This window comes from Sipha flava, unplaced genomic scaffold, assembly GCF_003268045.1.
Source record: "Sipha flava isolate LNK unplaced genomic scaffold, YSA_version1 297_pilon_pilon, whole genome shotgun sequence".
NCBI classification, from domain to species: Eukaryota; Metazoa; Arthropoda; class Insecta; order Hemiptera; family Aphididae; genus Sipha; species Sipha flava.
Window position 1 is genome coordinate 86,839 of NW_020272969.1, and position 16,057 is coordinate 102,895.

The following is a 16,057-nucleotide window of genomic DNA, read 5'->3' on the forward strand; positions in this document are numbered from 1 at the left end:
AATTAATCATAACAAAATAATCATTATTTTATCGATTTTAGAAAAAATAAACTCATAAAATATACAAAAATATTAAATACAACTCTAGATTTCAATCATAAGCAATAAATATTATAATTCAACATTTATAACAGAAATTTTAAACAATAAAAAATAAAAAGTTGTAGGTATACTTATCATTCGTTCTACTAATATTTTTTAAGATTTTAATTGAAATCAGGATATGGTTTTTTTTTCTTTTCTGTTATTAAAATAATTTAATTTAAAGCCAAACAAAGGTCTTAAAAACTAAGGAATGATAACTATAGAAAAATAAACTTTAAATGCAATTATGTCAATAAAAAATATAGTCTTCATTTAATTTTATCACATAACCAATATTAGATAAAATATAAATTTACCTATATAACTTAATATTGTTTAAAATTCATATATACTTACATATAATATAAGTGTATTATTTGTAATTTTTAAATTTCTTATAAATACTATCAATCATATATTTATATAATAATCATGGATGATTATAAAAATAAATAAAATATTTAATAATATTCATTTTACTAATTAATATATTTTCAATATTGCCTCGTATTATTTGTATTAATTACTAATAATAATTATAATTATAATATACATAGACATGAATTAATAATCGTGTTGTTAGCTGAATTTATTTATATCTATATAATAAGACTAAATCGTATATAAAATAAAATAATAGACACTATTATCAATGATAATATTCATTACAAAAAATTTTAGTAGAGAAACTTTTTAAAATTGGATAAGTTATTTATACAGGGATACTACTTATTGTTAAAGATATAAAACATTTTCTAACGATTTTATCTTTTTACAACTTCGTCTAATAGGAAAATACAATTATCCAATGAATTAATGATATTACTGATATAAGTGCAAAATAAGAACCAAGTAAATTAAAGTTTTAATATAATTTAAACAGCGATATGATTTTAACCAAAACCAACAAGAAAACTTTGTAGACTGTAATAGCAAAAGTATTTTTCATTATTATAGCTATGGCATGAACCAATAAGTTAACCCTTAGAAAAATGTAATTTCAAATATTAATTTGATGTTAAACAAATTACTTAAAATAATATAATTTTTTAATTAAAAATTAAAACAGTATCGTGTTTTTTTTTTAAAAAAATTGACAATAATACATATGAAATTTAATCCTACAATCATTAATTATTTTAAGATTTTTAATGCATTTTTGAGTTTCAAATATTTATATACCACGAATTATGTTCACTAAACCATTATTAAATATGTATAAATTAAACTATTAATTATGTTTCAAAATACATTAATTTTATATTTCAGGATAGCAGATGTTATAAATGACAGAACAAATTTAAAATAATCCAATTAATAAAGTATGGTTTAATACGAGGTAGATAAAACTTATCGATTTTTCTGTTCTTTTTCGCGTAAAAAAAAAGTGTGTGTTACGCAAAAAGAAATTGTCACCGACGGTTTAAGCTGCTTGTCTCAGAAAAAATAAATAAATGTTTAAACCGGATAGTGTGTCATTCGAATTCCAAACCCCTAGTGTAACTTTACACGAGTCTTGAATATAAAATTATAAAACGGAATGTGAAAGATACACATGGCCGACTTTTAGGAGTGACAGAGAAAAAAAAAGCATTTGCTACAGTTCGTTACAAATACGTATTTCGTGTAATGTGCAAAAAATAACTGGAACAGAGAGGAATACACATACGATTCAATTACGCTCGATGTTTATTGTCAAGATTGCAGTTTTCATCAACGTCAATAGTACTCGAGTACAATTTTGAAATGAATAAGAAGGTTTAATTGAGGACATTGTAAACAGTCTATCCCAACAACAATTTTCCCCATAATATCAGGATTCAGCTTAATGAGATATTCACTCGACCTTAAACTTTTTCAAATTCAAATACTAAACCAATTTTATCTTTATATATTTCTCGTTATTTTTAATCTTTTTTAATGTTATATGGTTAAAAAATAATTAAAAATATTTAAAAAATTAATTAATAAGCTTTTTTATACCCAAAATTTATAAAAAAAAATGTTGATTTAACAAAAACTGAGAAATTATAATATTTATTCGTGTTATTCTTATAAAAATGAACACAAAGTAACTTGAATAGTTTAAAATATTATCTGTAAACATGCAAAAATCTTTTACTTAAAAATAAATTAGTTTCATAATTATAAATATTAGATTGCTAATGTTACATTCATTTAATATTAATATTATTGGCTTATTCTGGACCATTTCGACGCTCGCTACCACTATGCCTCGTTATGCCTTTCTACCCAATGCTTAGTTTTCAGCCCTATATCCCTAATTCCTAAAAACCGGATCTTCTTTGATACGGTCACTCCTCCACTACTGTCTGCAGATACGGGTCATCCTTTTAGTCTTATATATATATATGATTTGGTATCCACATTATGACCTTGTTTAATATTCTATCATTCGCTTTTCATATATGTCCTTTACATGTTTTTAGCTTTTTAAAACACTTACTATATCGGTTACATCAAACAATTATTTTAGTTCTCCGTTTGTTCATCATTCATATTTAGAATTTTTAGTTTTTTTTTTTTTTTAACTGAAGATTCTCCTTAATATTCTCTTTAATATTTTCCTCTCAAAAATTATTAATTTTGATAAATTTATTTAAGTTAAATAAAATGTTTTATAAATTTAATATAAAATTTCATAATATGAAATTGAACTGTTATCAAAAAGTATTAAAAATGTAAATATAAGTAAAATTATTATTTTATTAACTCTATAAATAAATAGTAAAATAAAATATCAATCATAAATAAGTATAATGTATGAATTATAAAATTCATCATTTCAATTTAAATGATAAATTAATTTTAGTGAATAAAGCTGGTTTGAAAATATTATTTTCGGTGTTTTTGTTTTAGTATAAGTGCTATGAGCTGGAAAGTCGTTTATGTAAATTTAAAACAAAATCAACGAGATTCCTCCTGGCTATACCGTTATTTCTGATGGAATATTACTACAACTTTGGGTATGCAGAAGATTTGTATTAGTGTGAGCGAAATCATAAAAAATACCACAACTGCTGTGTGTATAATGTATTTATGTATAAATATATATATAAATATTAAAGGGTAAGCAAATATGTAAATATTGAAGGGGAAGCTAGAATGGCGGTTATGATACCTCGTTTCGGGTTAAACGCGAAAAATATGCTAAGATCACGGAAGTTATCTTAAAGCGGACCAAAAGAGAATTGAATAAACGCAATATTTTCGTTTATTCTTCGTAATATTACACCTGCAGAAAATCTGAACAGAACTCACAACATTACAACACCATCACAGCACATAAATCATACCACAACTGAGATTTGATTTTTTTATATTAAATACGAGTACGTGGAAAAAAGGTAGTTATATATTATGTAAATATTATACAAATAAATAAAACACAAGATCAATATTTAACAATAAAATTTATATTATTTATAAAATTAACTTTCTAGATATTAGATGAGTTAATCAAATGTTAGTATACTAATTTTAGAATTCAAAATTTTAATTTTTCAAACAGGAATTATAGCGCCCAAGTTTGAATTTTTCACAAACTATAAATATTTAATTACTAAATATTTTTAACAAGAAAATAGGGTTTGAAAAAAATTTCATTTTAATATTTTTTTCGAATATTCTGATTTAATTATTCAATTTCAAATATGTTAACTAAAAAAATTCAGATTGAATAAAGTTAACTTTTATTTATCATTATTTTATGATATTTTATACTAGTTTAATGTCCGATCTCGATCTCAATATATTTTATTATTTCGGATTAGGGTAATTTTAAAAATATTTTAATATAAAACAAAAAAATGTTAGGACAATAAAAATGCACAACAGTTATATATTTCTAACGATAATTATTTTCATTTATGTATACTGCCAATGACATAGTTATAGATTATTTAAGGGAAAAAGGAGATTGATATACTTAAGTAATAATGTTTTTTTATTATTACACATTTATTTACTAACTGGGATTTCGACAATGTTGGGGTTGACCCCTCCTAACCAACGCCATTATGTTCTACATTACTTTAAAAATATCTAAATAATTCATTATTAAAATCAACATATTATACAACATAAAATATTTCCTAGGAAACCAAAAATTAAAACAATATATATGTTACGGTCCAAGTAGATAAATCAGCCATTGTAATACAGTGCCCTAACATTGTATACAATGAAAAGATATTTGATATAAGATATAAGATATTTGGTGTTTAAAATGACTATTTATTCACTTGGAAAATTAATTAGAAAACTGTTTCGACTCTTGAAACAGTAATTTTTGAAAAATCCTTTCTTTGTACGCATATACAAAGTATTATTTACAGGGCCGTATTTAAAAATTTGGCACCCCTGGACATATAATTTCAGCCCCCCCCCAAAAAAAAAAAATTAATAATAATAATATAATACTTATTATTTCGCCCATAATCGAGATTCTTTAAAATTAAAATATAACTTATAAATGAAAATCATTTAATACTTTTACAAATTAACAAATTATAATTTAATAAAAATACATTTTTTTTTTAATTTACAAATTATAACATAATAAGACATACTATTTTCTTTTTTTTTTACTGTTTTATTTTTTTTAATTAGGTACATCATTTTTAAAATTAATTTTGCTAAAATATTTTTCCACCTTTGAGACTTGACGCCCTCGGGCATGTGCCTACCCGTGCCCCCCTAAATACGGGCCTGATTTTTTTAAAGTAAATTTTCTTAAAATTTCAAATAAAATGGTTAGTATAAGTAGTATGTTTATGTCAGTTTATGACCGAGTAATATTTCAGATATATAACAATTATTAGCAAATGCACAAAAATGTATAAAACTCCTAATCTAATACTAAAAATACGATTAAAAAACATAAAATTGTAAAATATATTGAAAAGATAATGTTAAGAAAAAGATAATTATGCTTCTTAAATATCTAATGTCGAAAAACGACAAGCTTAATAAAAATAATATGAAATATATTCGTTTGCTGTGTATAATTTGGACTATCCCTTTAAATTATAACTAACCAATGAAACTAAAAATTACGTTATTAAACGTATAAAACATATAAAATTGCCATGTCTCAAATATTTATTAATATAAATATCAAAATAAATTGTAACTTATTTTTCATAAATATTAAGTGATATTATTTTAATTAACTAAAAATTCTGCGCAATAACTAATAAGTATGTCTTTTCATTTCAATAACAATTATCGGTAGATATTGAGGACTTGAGATTATCAAAAACTATGAACAAAACATTTTTATACACATGAATTGTATTAGAAATCGACCTAAATCGGATGAAAATCTGACAAAAGAATAAATATTAAATTCTAATGAAGGTCCCCCCTTTTTTCTTCGTACTGTTACAACTGACGGGAAAATAAAAAAAATACCATCAAACTTTCGATGAAAATAATAAGAAAAATATTTTAATGCCTTTGGGGTCGAGTCAATGTTAGACCTTCCGGCTATGTACCATGTACTATAATATATAAACAAGTAATTTTTATAAAAGTATTTCGAATAAATAAGATACAAATAATGATTATTTTTTCCCTCTTAAGTTAAATTCATCATTATAGAAATATTACAATAGAATTTCCCTTTCGAAGTATAAAACATCAAGCCGTTGATAGTGATTGTTAATGCTTTTTAAGTACTGTATAAAATGTGATAAAATAGTAAGAAAGCACATACAACGTCGTGTGTAAATGTTTTTTATTATTTTTGATCATAATCATTCTACCAACAATGCTCAGACATAAAAGTAAAATAATTTTTAAGTTCCTCGTTGTTTGAAATTCTTATTTTTATTTTATATATGATAATAATTAAGCTTCTAAAAGTTTATAAATTCTTTGAATAATATTTAACTTGAATATATATTTTTAATAGTAACATAAACTTAAACATTTTACATAATATAATTGATAGTAAAATAATTTATAAATAAATACTACACCAATAATCAAACTAATTTAAGATTATAATAATAATTATATTAAATTTAAGAATATTCCTACTACAAATTATGTTACTTATGATGATACAAAAACAAACGTCGTACGAAATAAATATTCAAATCAAGATGTATTCTTCTTCTTATCCTTCGCCTTTCTCCCAACTATTCAAGGTCCACTACCCTTGTCCTAAACCTCCACTCGTCTCAATTTTCTACATCCCCTACGCACAAATCAACGGTCCTCGTATCATTCTCATATTAAAACGTATATTTCATAATAGTAAGTTTATAAACTATTAAAAGTATATTATACTTAAGTTTGATCTATAACCCGTAACCCTAAATAAAATGATTATTTTTAAATATGTACAATTCTATATTTGAGTAATTGTTTATATTATTTTTTTAATTTTAATATTATTCGACAATTAAGAAAAACTAAATGTATAACTCCTTAATTAACAATCTTGACTAAACCACTATAAGATACTTTTTCCTGCTTTCACAAAAGTCGTTATTTTCAAGTAGCCTCGCTGACAACAACATATTTTCATAAAAAAAAAGGGAAACACGTAGCCAAAGACCGATGACCCAAAGGAATGCTACTCGAAATGGATTCCATCTGAATTAAAGAAAGAAATTCGTACAACTGGAACTTTATAAATCGCTAATAGCAAACACGAGTCGTTTTGTATATTATGAACAAACTCACAAGAAAGCAATATTCGCAAAACCTGGACAAAACATATTACTCCTTTCCGAACCGACGGCAAACCCAATTTATCTTCACACACCGCTTCCCTTTTTATATGAAGAAATTCAACAATATTTCACATCGAAATTGCTCACACACATTCAGTCTTCCCAAGAGGGTAAATCAAATTCTAAAAACCGATGTATTTATCTTCAGATACTGCAAAATGTTTGTAACATGTTTTGCAAAATCGTGTATCACTATTACATGACCCTAAATGTCGAGCCTTATACACATGATATTTAATAAGAACTATATAATTATTTTCATAAATTTCAGTATGTGCAGTTTATTTCGTCCATCACCAATTTTATGATACCAACTGCCAATTACTCCTAATTACTCATTTTCAATGATGAAATTTTATAACAATAAGAATATGTTTCATATCACTTTTTAAAAATCAGCAAATTAAAATATTTATTGTCTCGAATCAAATAACAATAAATGGATAATATTTCATACAGATAATACTTAATACTTTTCATATTCGATCTAACTAAATTATGTAGGTACATTTTTTGTTATGATTATTAAACGGTGTTAAATGAACTTATAATATATTGTATATATATATATACCTAATAGGTATAATGGTACAATAATTTATTCAAAAAATTATCAAAAAATATACAAAAATAATACATAATAATAACAATAATTAAATGTATTGGTTGCATTACATAGTTTTAAGTTATATAGTATACAAAAAAATTTAAAAAAAATACGTTATACATTTACCATAAGAATAAAAATAGTAATAACAAACACAAATTAATTTCTATACTGTGAACAAATTTAGACTTTATAATATACTATATGAATGTAATATATCTAACCTAACCATTAGGCTATAATAATTGTTGTACATAAAAATATAAGTAAAATTCTTACAATTCTTATAATTTTATGTTAGGAAAACTCCATAAAACTTTTTATGCAAATTTTTTTACAATAACTTCGAAAAATGTAAATATTTTTGCACGTATTGGTTTTTCATTTTATGGATTTTATGGATCGAATGTAGAGAAGGTATAGAATTTAAAAATAATCATTGAAAAGAATAATAAGATTTCTAAAATAAATAGATATTTTATAGATATAATATACAAAATAAGAACCTTCAAATGTATTCAATGACCCAGAAATTACTTTTTTTTTAAAGAAAATCAATAGGTACACATATTTATAGACAGTGTAGAACTACATATTGCACACCAATTTATAAAAATCTATAAACTTTTTTTTAATTGAAATTTGTCAAACAATAGATATTACTTTGAATACGGTTTTGAAAAGAATCAATACCCGTCTGTTCAATGTTCCCTTTCACGTTCTTTATAATTCACTTATATCGCTTAACTTACTAATAATTTAATATACATTGTGAAAAATTCGAATCTATTTTATTGTTTTTAAATCAAATTAATATTTTTATACTTTAAAAAAAATTATCTAAACAAATATTTTATATTTTAAAACGATTTCTTACCAGCGGAAGATATACAATAACGCCTCGAACCATTAATGCGTATACAACAACTACACTACAAACATGGAGATCTGAATTTGAATAAAAAAAGCAATCATTGGCAATGAACAGACGACCAACGGAATAAAAAATTAATTGATCTGAAGCAACTATAATAGACAATATAATTACTTTCATGCATAAGATCTCGATTGAAAAATAGATAGAAAAATGTCTAGTTATAATGGCTAAGTAAATGGATAAAATAAAATAAAATCACCAACAGATGTTAATTTGCATAAAAATAACATTTAAACGTAAATTACCGTGAGCTGTCTAGTCAACCTAAATAAAAAAATTTGATATTAAAAAAAAACATTAGCCTTTTACAATATTAATTACCATCCCAAATAACTTTTACAATAGAGAATAAATAAGATATCCACAGTAGGTATAGGCAATTAAATAGAAATTAGGCATCCATAACTTTACCATCGTATATATAGGTACAATTTTTATTTATGCATTTTTTATTTAACATATAAATCTAATTACTTACAATCAAATGTGACAAATAGCATATTTACCTACAGTTTGACAATTGTTGAAAAAAATATGAGATTATATAATTTTAAAAATGTTGTGTAATCTTTTTTCTTAAATTACTTAAAAACAATTTTTTTTTAATTGTTATTTATTTTTAATTACTATAAACAAAAAATGTGATGTATTAATGATTTCATAAATCTTAAATTCATATATACCTATGTCATGACTAGTGTCCAAAAGATGGCTAAACTTAAGATTTATTTTTTACATTACAACACGTTAAACTGAAGTATAATATTACAATTATTGTAAATGTGTGTATCATTGTTTTAAATTCATTCAATAATAAATCAATAAAATAAGATAATTTATATTAAATACTAAACGTGGTATCTTAACTGTTATTACTAAATTAGACACGCTAATAGATGATTACAGATGGTCCTTATCTTTATAATGTAATTTAATACAATCAAATGCAGATAAATATTACAATGAATTTAAATTTTTAAATACTATTAAAATACACACAATTGGGAACAATATTTAATGTACAATGTAGAATCGATATTATTGCAATTAATTTATATGCATGACTTACTTCCATCTAATTTCCTAAGTTATCAATACAAATTTTAATTGTATGGCTGGCTTATGTTCTTTAGTCAATAGCCAAAAAAGATTGTAAAATTTAAATTTTATCTGCTACTGTTAAGATTATCTATTTATACTAGTGGGTAAAATCCGAAAGTTTGATATTAACCAACAGCATCAGCTAAACATGTCATTACCTAGCAAATCCTTCAGACACTAACCATAACATTTATAAAATATGTCATTGATCACTACAACAAAACTTAAGAACTTAAAATTTGACAGGATGGGATACTCTATAAGTGCAGTATAAAGTGATTTTTCAAAAATTATATTTTTATGGGTCAAAATAATTTTGGATAAGATATAAAAAAAAGTTTTGAATTAATGGTAACCATCAAGGAAATATTTAATTTGTTTATCATGTTTACTTCTAATTAAGATATATATATATCAATTAATATAATGTATATAAATAAAAATAACTATCACTAACATAAACAACGATTGTCCTCTTTTTATCAACCATACATTTTTAGGTTTAACATTATAAATTATTCTAAGCTAAAACGTAAAATATCTCCCAAGTAAGTCCAGGTAATTCAGATAGTATATCATGAAAGTAGTCTTATTTTAACATAAAAAGTTTATACTTAAAATAATTTAAAAATATAAATACTAAGAATATATCATATGTAAATAAATTTTTGATTTTCATCCAATTTTATAATTGTTATTGTTAAAATAGGAAAAAAAATATAATAACATTATTAAACTGTAAATATGTTACTGATAATATGGATAATTCAGGTATTTTGCAAAATGCCTAGGCATTATGCAAATGGCTAATCCATTTTAGACAATGTAAATAAAACATATGATTTTCAACATTATTTTACATATAACCTAGGTATTTTATAAAATACTTAGACATTATGCAAAAAGTACAAAACATTTTATTATATGTTATATTACATTAAGATTCTTATAATTATTATACATTATTACTCATACTACAGAATTTAATTTGTATCTATTATTATACTATTACTCTTATATAAATATTTTATTTAAATTATTATTTATTTATAATAACATGTTGTAGAAAAGTGACATTTTGAAGTGCACAAAATATTATTTTTAAGGCAAATATACTATTAATTTTGATACTTGGACTTACAAAAACATTTTAAAAATTCTTGGCCAATTCTTATGGATTGAATTTTTATCAACTCATTATACTGTTCATCAGATAAAAACTAGTTTTAGTGGCCAAATTTTTAAAAAAAAATTTGTAGTTTGTTAAAAAAATTTGATTTTATATATGCATAGTTACAACACCAAACGAGGCACGAAAATTAAGAGAAAAAACAATATTGTAATAAAATTATTTTTACTTTCAATATTGTGTCTCACAATTAATATTATAATAATAAAAGAATATCAATCTTTATTGCGTTAAATTGTGAACGCTCATTTAAGATAAACGATAAGTAAAGTCGTTGGTAAAAGGTGATGTCCAATTTTGTTTTTTTTCATATTGCCTACTCCACGATTGGCATTATACATAATACCCAGGCAAAGTTCGTATTGTGTATATTGCCGTGTGATTTTTGACATTTCATAAAATGCCTAGGCATTTTGCAAAATACCGGATTATCCATATTGCCAGTAACATATATATAACATGTTAAACATTTATCACTATGATTCACTAGATTTAGACAATTATAAAAATACTGGAAAACTTTCAACATTTACTAGCTTTAAAATTAAACATCATGAGTTTCACAAGTAATTTTGTATGAGTACACTTTAATTTTAACATAATTGACTCACAATTTTTTTAATTACCTAATCTTGGATTGATAATGATTAGTTAGATTAATACAAAAAAATTATTTTATACTTGATCAAAATGTTAATTTAAGTACCTACCTATATATAAATTATATTTTATTAGTATATATAAATGTCTTACCATATAAACTTAATTAATAATATTTAGTAAAATGTCATACTTCCATATTAAATGTAAGCTAACTTGTTGAAAAAATATCAATTGAAATAAAAATAATTAAATATATAAATCAATAATCACCAAAAAATTCAGTATGATTCTACAAAATTAATTTATTGACATTAAAATCATATTAAAAAAATGTCATGAAATAACTCATTTATATACATAAATATGCCAAATATCAGCACATTATTTAACATGTAGTTTAGTAATAACTTTTCGATAACTTTGGTTTTGTGTTATTAATTATTATTAATTGTTTTTGTCTGTTAATAACTCTTTATTAATGTTGTTTTTATTCATAATAATATAATAAACACTTAAAGGCTCAAATATAACAAAGAAATTATACATTAAATTTAATATAAAATAATATATAGAATTTAAGGACTTATGAACAGTAAAATTACTTATAATTTAAGAAACTTCAAAAAAGGATAACACAGTCCATAGGTTTTAGTTTTGTTTTAACAACAGACTGTTTAATAGGTATTAAACTAGTTAAATTTGAAAATAATGAAAAAATATTGCATTTAAATTATAATTTTGAATAAAGATAAGTTCAACAAGTATAATAGTCAAGAATAAAATTAGAAAATAGAATGTAGTAAACTTAAATTTTCAATAATTCATTTTTATATTTCATTGTTCTATATAAGCACAAAACATTATATAAATATAGAATTATAGGTTCTAATACTTATTAAATTAATTATACATCATTATCATGAAATGATTATATAATTAAAAATACTATTATTATTAGTAATACAAAATATAATAAGTTATAGGTAACAAATATTTCAAGTGTAATATTTATTACAAAATGCAAAATTGATAATAATTCAACATTCAAAATTAATTTGAGAAAAATTCATAAAATAAATAAATTTCCTAGCCTTAAAATAAAGAAAGAATAAAAATGTATTATTATAATTTGTAAAATAAAATTGAAATTTTAGAACATAAAAAATGTAAAGTTTATTGTATTCAATTATTACTATATAATCACAATATAAATTAAAATTACTTATTTTAAATTATTTTATGATTTTTATTAAATAGCAAATATATCATGGTAAGTATAAATAATCCTTAATTTAATTCATAAAAAAGTTTAATTAAATTTAATAATAGAAAAATTATAATAATAATTTTAATAAATAATGAAACCTACATAAATAAGTAGTAAGCAATAGTATAAATAATAATAATATATATAGCAATAGTGAAAATCAAACTTTGAAAAATGCTTTTCATTAAACAAAAAATCTCTAATAGGTACTATAAATTATTTTCTTTAAATACTGCTGATTGTTATAATCGGCATTTTTACAACATAACTACTTTCTTAAAATATTCTGTTAGAATGAATAAATAGTTTTTAAATTTGATAATATAAAGACAAAATAAAAATGTTTACTACACCATGATAATAATATAAATATAGAAACAATTATTACACATAAAATACATTGTATTATATTTTTAGTTAATCAAATATAATATTTTATTTTTCCTTCAATTAAATAATTGAAAATAATACTAACCAACATGTAGGAAGATCCAGCAGCAGCAACTGGTCTTTGTTCTTCGTTTTCTGCACAGTCGTCTGCCATATTACCATTAATAAGCTAAAATAAAACCAAGACAAACGGTCAGGTATAAAAACAAACTACAAACATTGAAAGTGTTTTTTTCGAACAAATCGTAAAATAACTAACAAAAATTACTTAATTATGTACAACTGAGTACCCACTAAACGTAGTAAACTCACAGCTAACCATGGACTTCACATAAACATAAGCACAAACACGTCACACTATTGTATTTTATTCTTACAGGCGCGGCTTCAACGGAAGATTTTGATTATGTTTATCATTTAGGAACGGTACAATTTTTTTTAAGTGATACGAGAAAAAAAATGAATTTTTTTAAATTTAACCGACAACCGTCGAAATGGGTTTTCGAACGGTTCGCGACAATAACATAATAATAATAACAACAACAACAACAATAATTAAACATAAGTTTCGCGTCCGATCAACAGGTTGATAAGGTGATAAAAAAAAAAAAAATTAAAAAAAAAAAGTAGTAAAATATTATTGCAGTGAAGTGAAAAAATTCCCCGACAACATAGCTGAACTACAGTGTGACCGGTGGGCGCATCAACTCGTATGTGTGGGTCGAGCGCCCGAGCCGGTTTGTACGACCGTCAGCGGCGGCAGCGGCAACGGCGGCCAAGATCCAGACATGGCCGAGGACCGTCTGCACTCTCCAAGCACGCATATAACTAACATGGGTACAATTATACGATTTGATTCCTATTTTTTTTTCTCTTTGTCTCATTTTTCCGGTAGCTGGAGAAGATCGTTTTTTACACTCCGAACAACCGATAAAACTGGATCAGTATTAACATCAAATTTTGTTTACTTATTAAACTGTAAACTGTGTTAAATTATATATAATATTGTCGAATAAATAATATCGAATAAAATACAACTAATATATTATAATCAATGTCGCGTATGTAAATTGCTTTATTTTTACAGGCCCATTCACGATTTATTCCTATTTCTTATGATAGATTAACTAATACAAAGTGCACAGTTACTGTGTTGGCGTTCCTTTAACCATAAATGAATTTAAATTTATTAGATCATTTGTTAAATAGGGACTTATTAAAAACGACGATCGCATTAATTAATATAACAAGTTTTTTTCGCGACGCTTAAAAAACATACCTAAAATAAGATTTGATTTAAAATTCGAAATGAAAATAATCTATACCAGTGGTGCCCAACCCTCGGCCCGCGAAGGCATTCTATGTAACCCGTCACGAATTTTCTAAAATAAAAAAAAATTTTAAAAATGTATAAAAACATTTTTAAATTATTTATTTTCATATATTATTTTTGTATAAATTTATGAATTCGTTTAAATAATTATTCCAAAAAATACAATGATAATGATAATAATAAAACTAAAACTATGCAAAAATATTATACTCTTATTTTTAATGTGAAATTTGAGCTTGTACTCCTTTTACTAATAATGAAAAATCTGGTTGAAATTTAGTGATTCCAATCCTCAAAATTGAATGAAGGTGTTTATCCGTAAGTCGCGATCTATGAACCGATTTTGTTTGTTTCATTGGTGAAAATATTTGTTCGTATATATACATCCAGCCAAATACATTATAAAGTCTCTTAAAGTAGGGAAATCTTCATGTGGAAGTTTTGAATAAAATTTTAAAATATCGTTTTGTTTCATTTTTTGAAATTCATCAGAGTAAAATGAATTTGATTACAACTCAATAACTTCAAGTTGAAGAAAAGTGTCGACATCATTTTCATCAATATTAAATGGATTTTCAAATAAACGCCACGATTTTTCGTGTAATTTAACATCAGAAAATCGAGATGAAAAATCGGTTTCCTACTTCTTTAACATTTCTACAAATCGATTTGTTGAACATAACGGTTTTGTTTCATTTTTAAACATTTGGCAATTTTTAAAATGGCTAAAGTCACTGCGCTCAATTTGATCAATAAATAATTTTAATATTGCATCAAATGCTTTAACAGTATTATACATGTCAAATATAAGTTTTCCAGGTCCTTATAATTTTAAATTTTAAATACTTAAATGTAGGTACTTAAAATAACGTATTAATCAAACTAATGTGTACCTACGATGTATACTTCAATTCATAATCTTTTCAATAAAAGATAAGAAAACAAGTCCAATATATAAGATTATTTTTGTACTTTTATACTTTGTGGCCCATTTGAAGATAGTTGTTTACCAAAGTGGCGCGCCAACAGTGGCGGTTCTAGCGTACGGGCAGGGTGGGCAGCTGCCCGTACCAAAATTGTTACGTTCACCTTAAAAGGTTCACTGTGATGTTTAAATAAGTAAAGAATTAAGGAATTCAAATATATATTTGTTTTTATTATTTACACTTTCATAAATAAAAAAGTGCTTAATTAGTTAATCAGTGTTTAATTGGGAAATCTTTGTTTTTGGAAGCTTCAAAATTGTCTGATGTACATCAACAAATAAGTAATTATGGCGAAGCTTTCACTAACTTGAGAAAAGTAGTTGAATTATCTATGGTAATTCCTGTATCCTCAACTAGTGCTGAACGAAGTTTTTCTACTATGCGGCGTATTAAGACTTACTTGAGAGCTACAATGCAAAACCCTAGGTTGAGTAACCTTGCTTTATTATCTATAGATAAAGAGAATTCGGAAAAATTGTTAAAAGACCCAACTCCTGCTCTTGATATGTTTACAAAAATAAAACATAGAAGATTACAATTTCAGATATAGTAAAAATATAGTTTATATTATACTTTATCATTATAATATGTTAAATTATTTTTTATATACCTAATGAAAAAAGAATATATATTTATATATAATTTGAATTAATATTTTTATTTTTTATGTGTGTTAACTGTTAAGGAAAAAACTGTAGCTTAGGAAAATTTAGGATTTAAATTTAGCTTACAGTTTACTTATAAATGTACATAAGGATGTTATAAATTTTTTATCGGATAATAGCAACATTTG

At 23.7% G+C, this 16,057-nt stretch overlaps 1 protein-coding gene across 5 annotated transcripts in view; it reads right to left on the reverse strand.

Moving 5' to 3' along the window:
• The window catches only part of LOC112685893 (protein sprint), an 82,736-nt gene extending 69,210 nt beyond the window's left edge, over positions 1–13,526 (reverse strand). The window contains exons 1-2 of one of the 5 annotated variants that reach the window (XM_025557928.1): positions 13,258–13,526; positions 13,031–13,114 (exon numbers count right to left, since the gene is read on the reverse strand). In XM_025557928.1, the coding sequence (XP_025413713.1) occupies positions 13,031–13,099 (69 nt within the window). In that variant the 5' untranslated portion in view covers positions 13,100–13,114; positions 13,258–13,526. Of the gene's footprint in view, positions 1–13,030; positions 13,115–13,204 lie in introns of all 5 variants that reach the window. The other 4 variants (XM_025557927.1, XM_025557926.1, XM_025557924.1 and 1 more) reach the window with 4 other exon arrangements.
• Between the last annotated feature and the right edge of the window lie 2,531 nt (positions 13,527–16,057).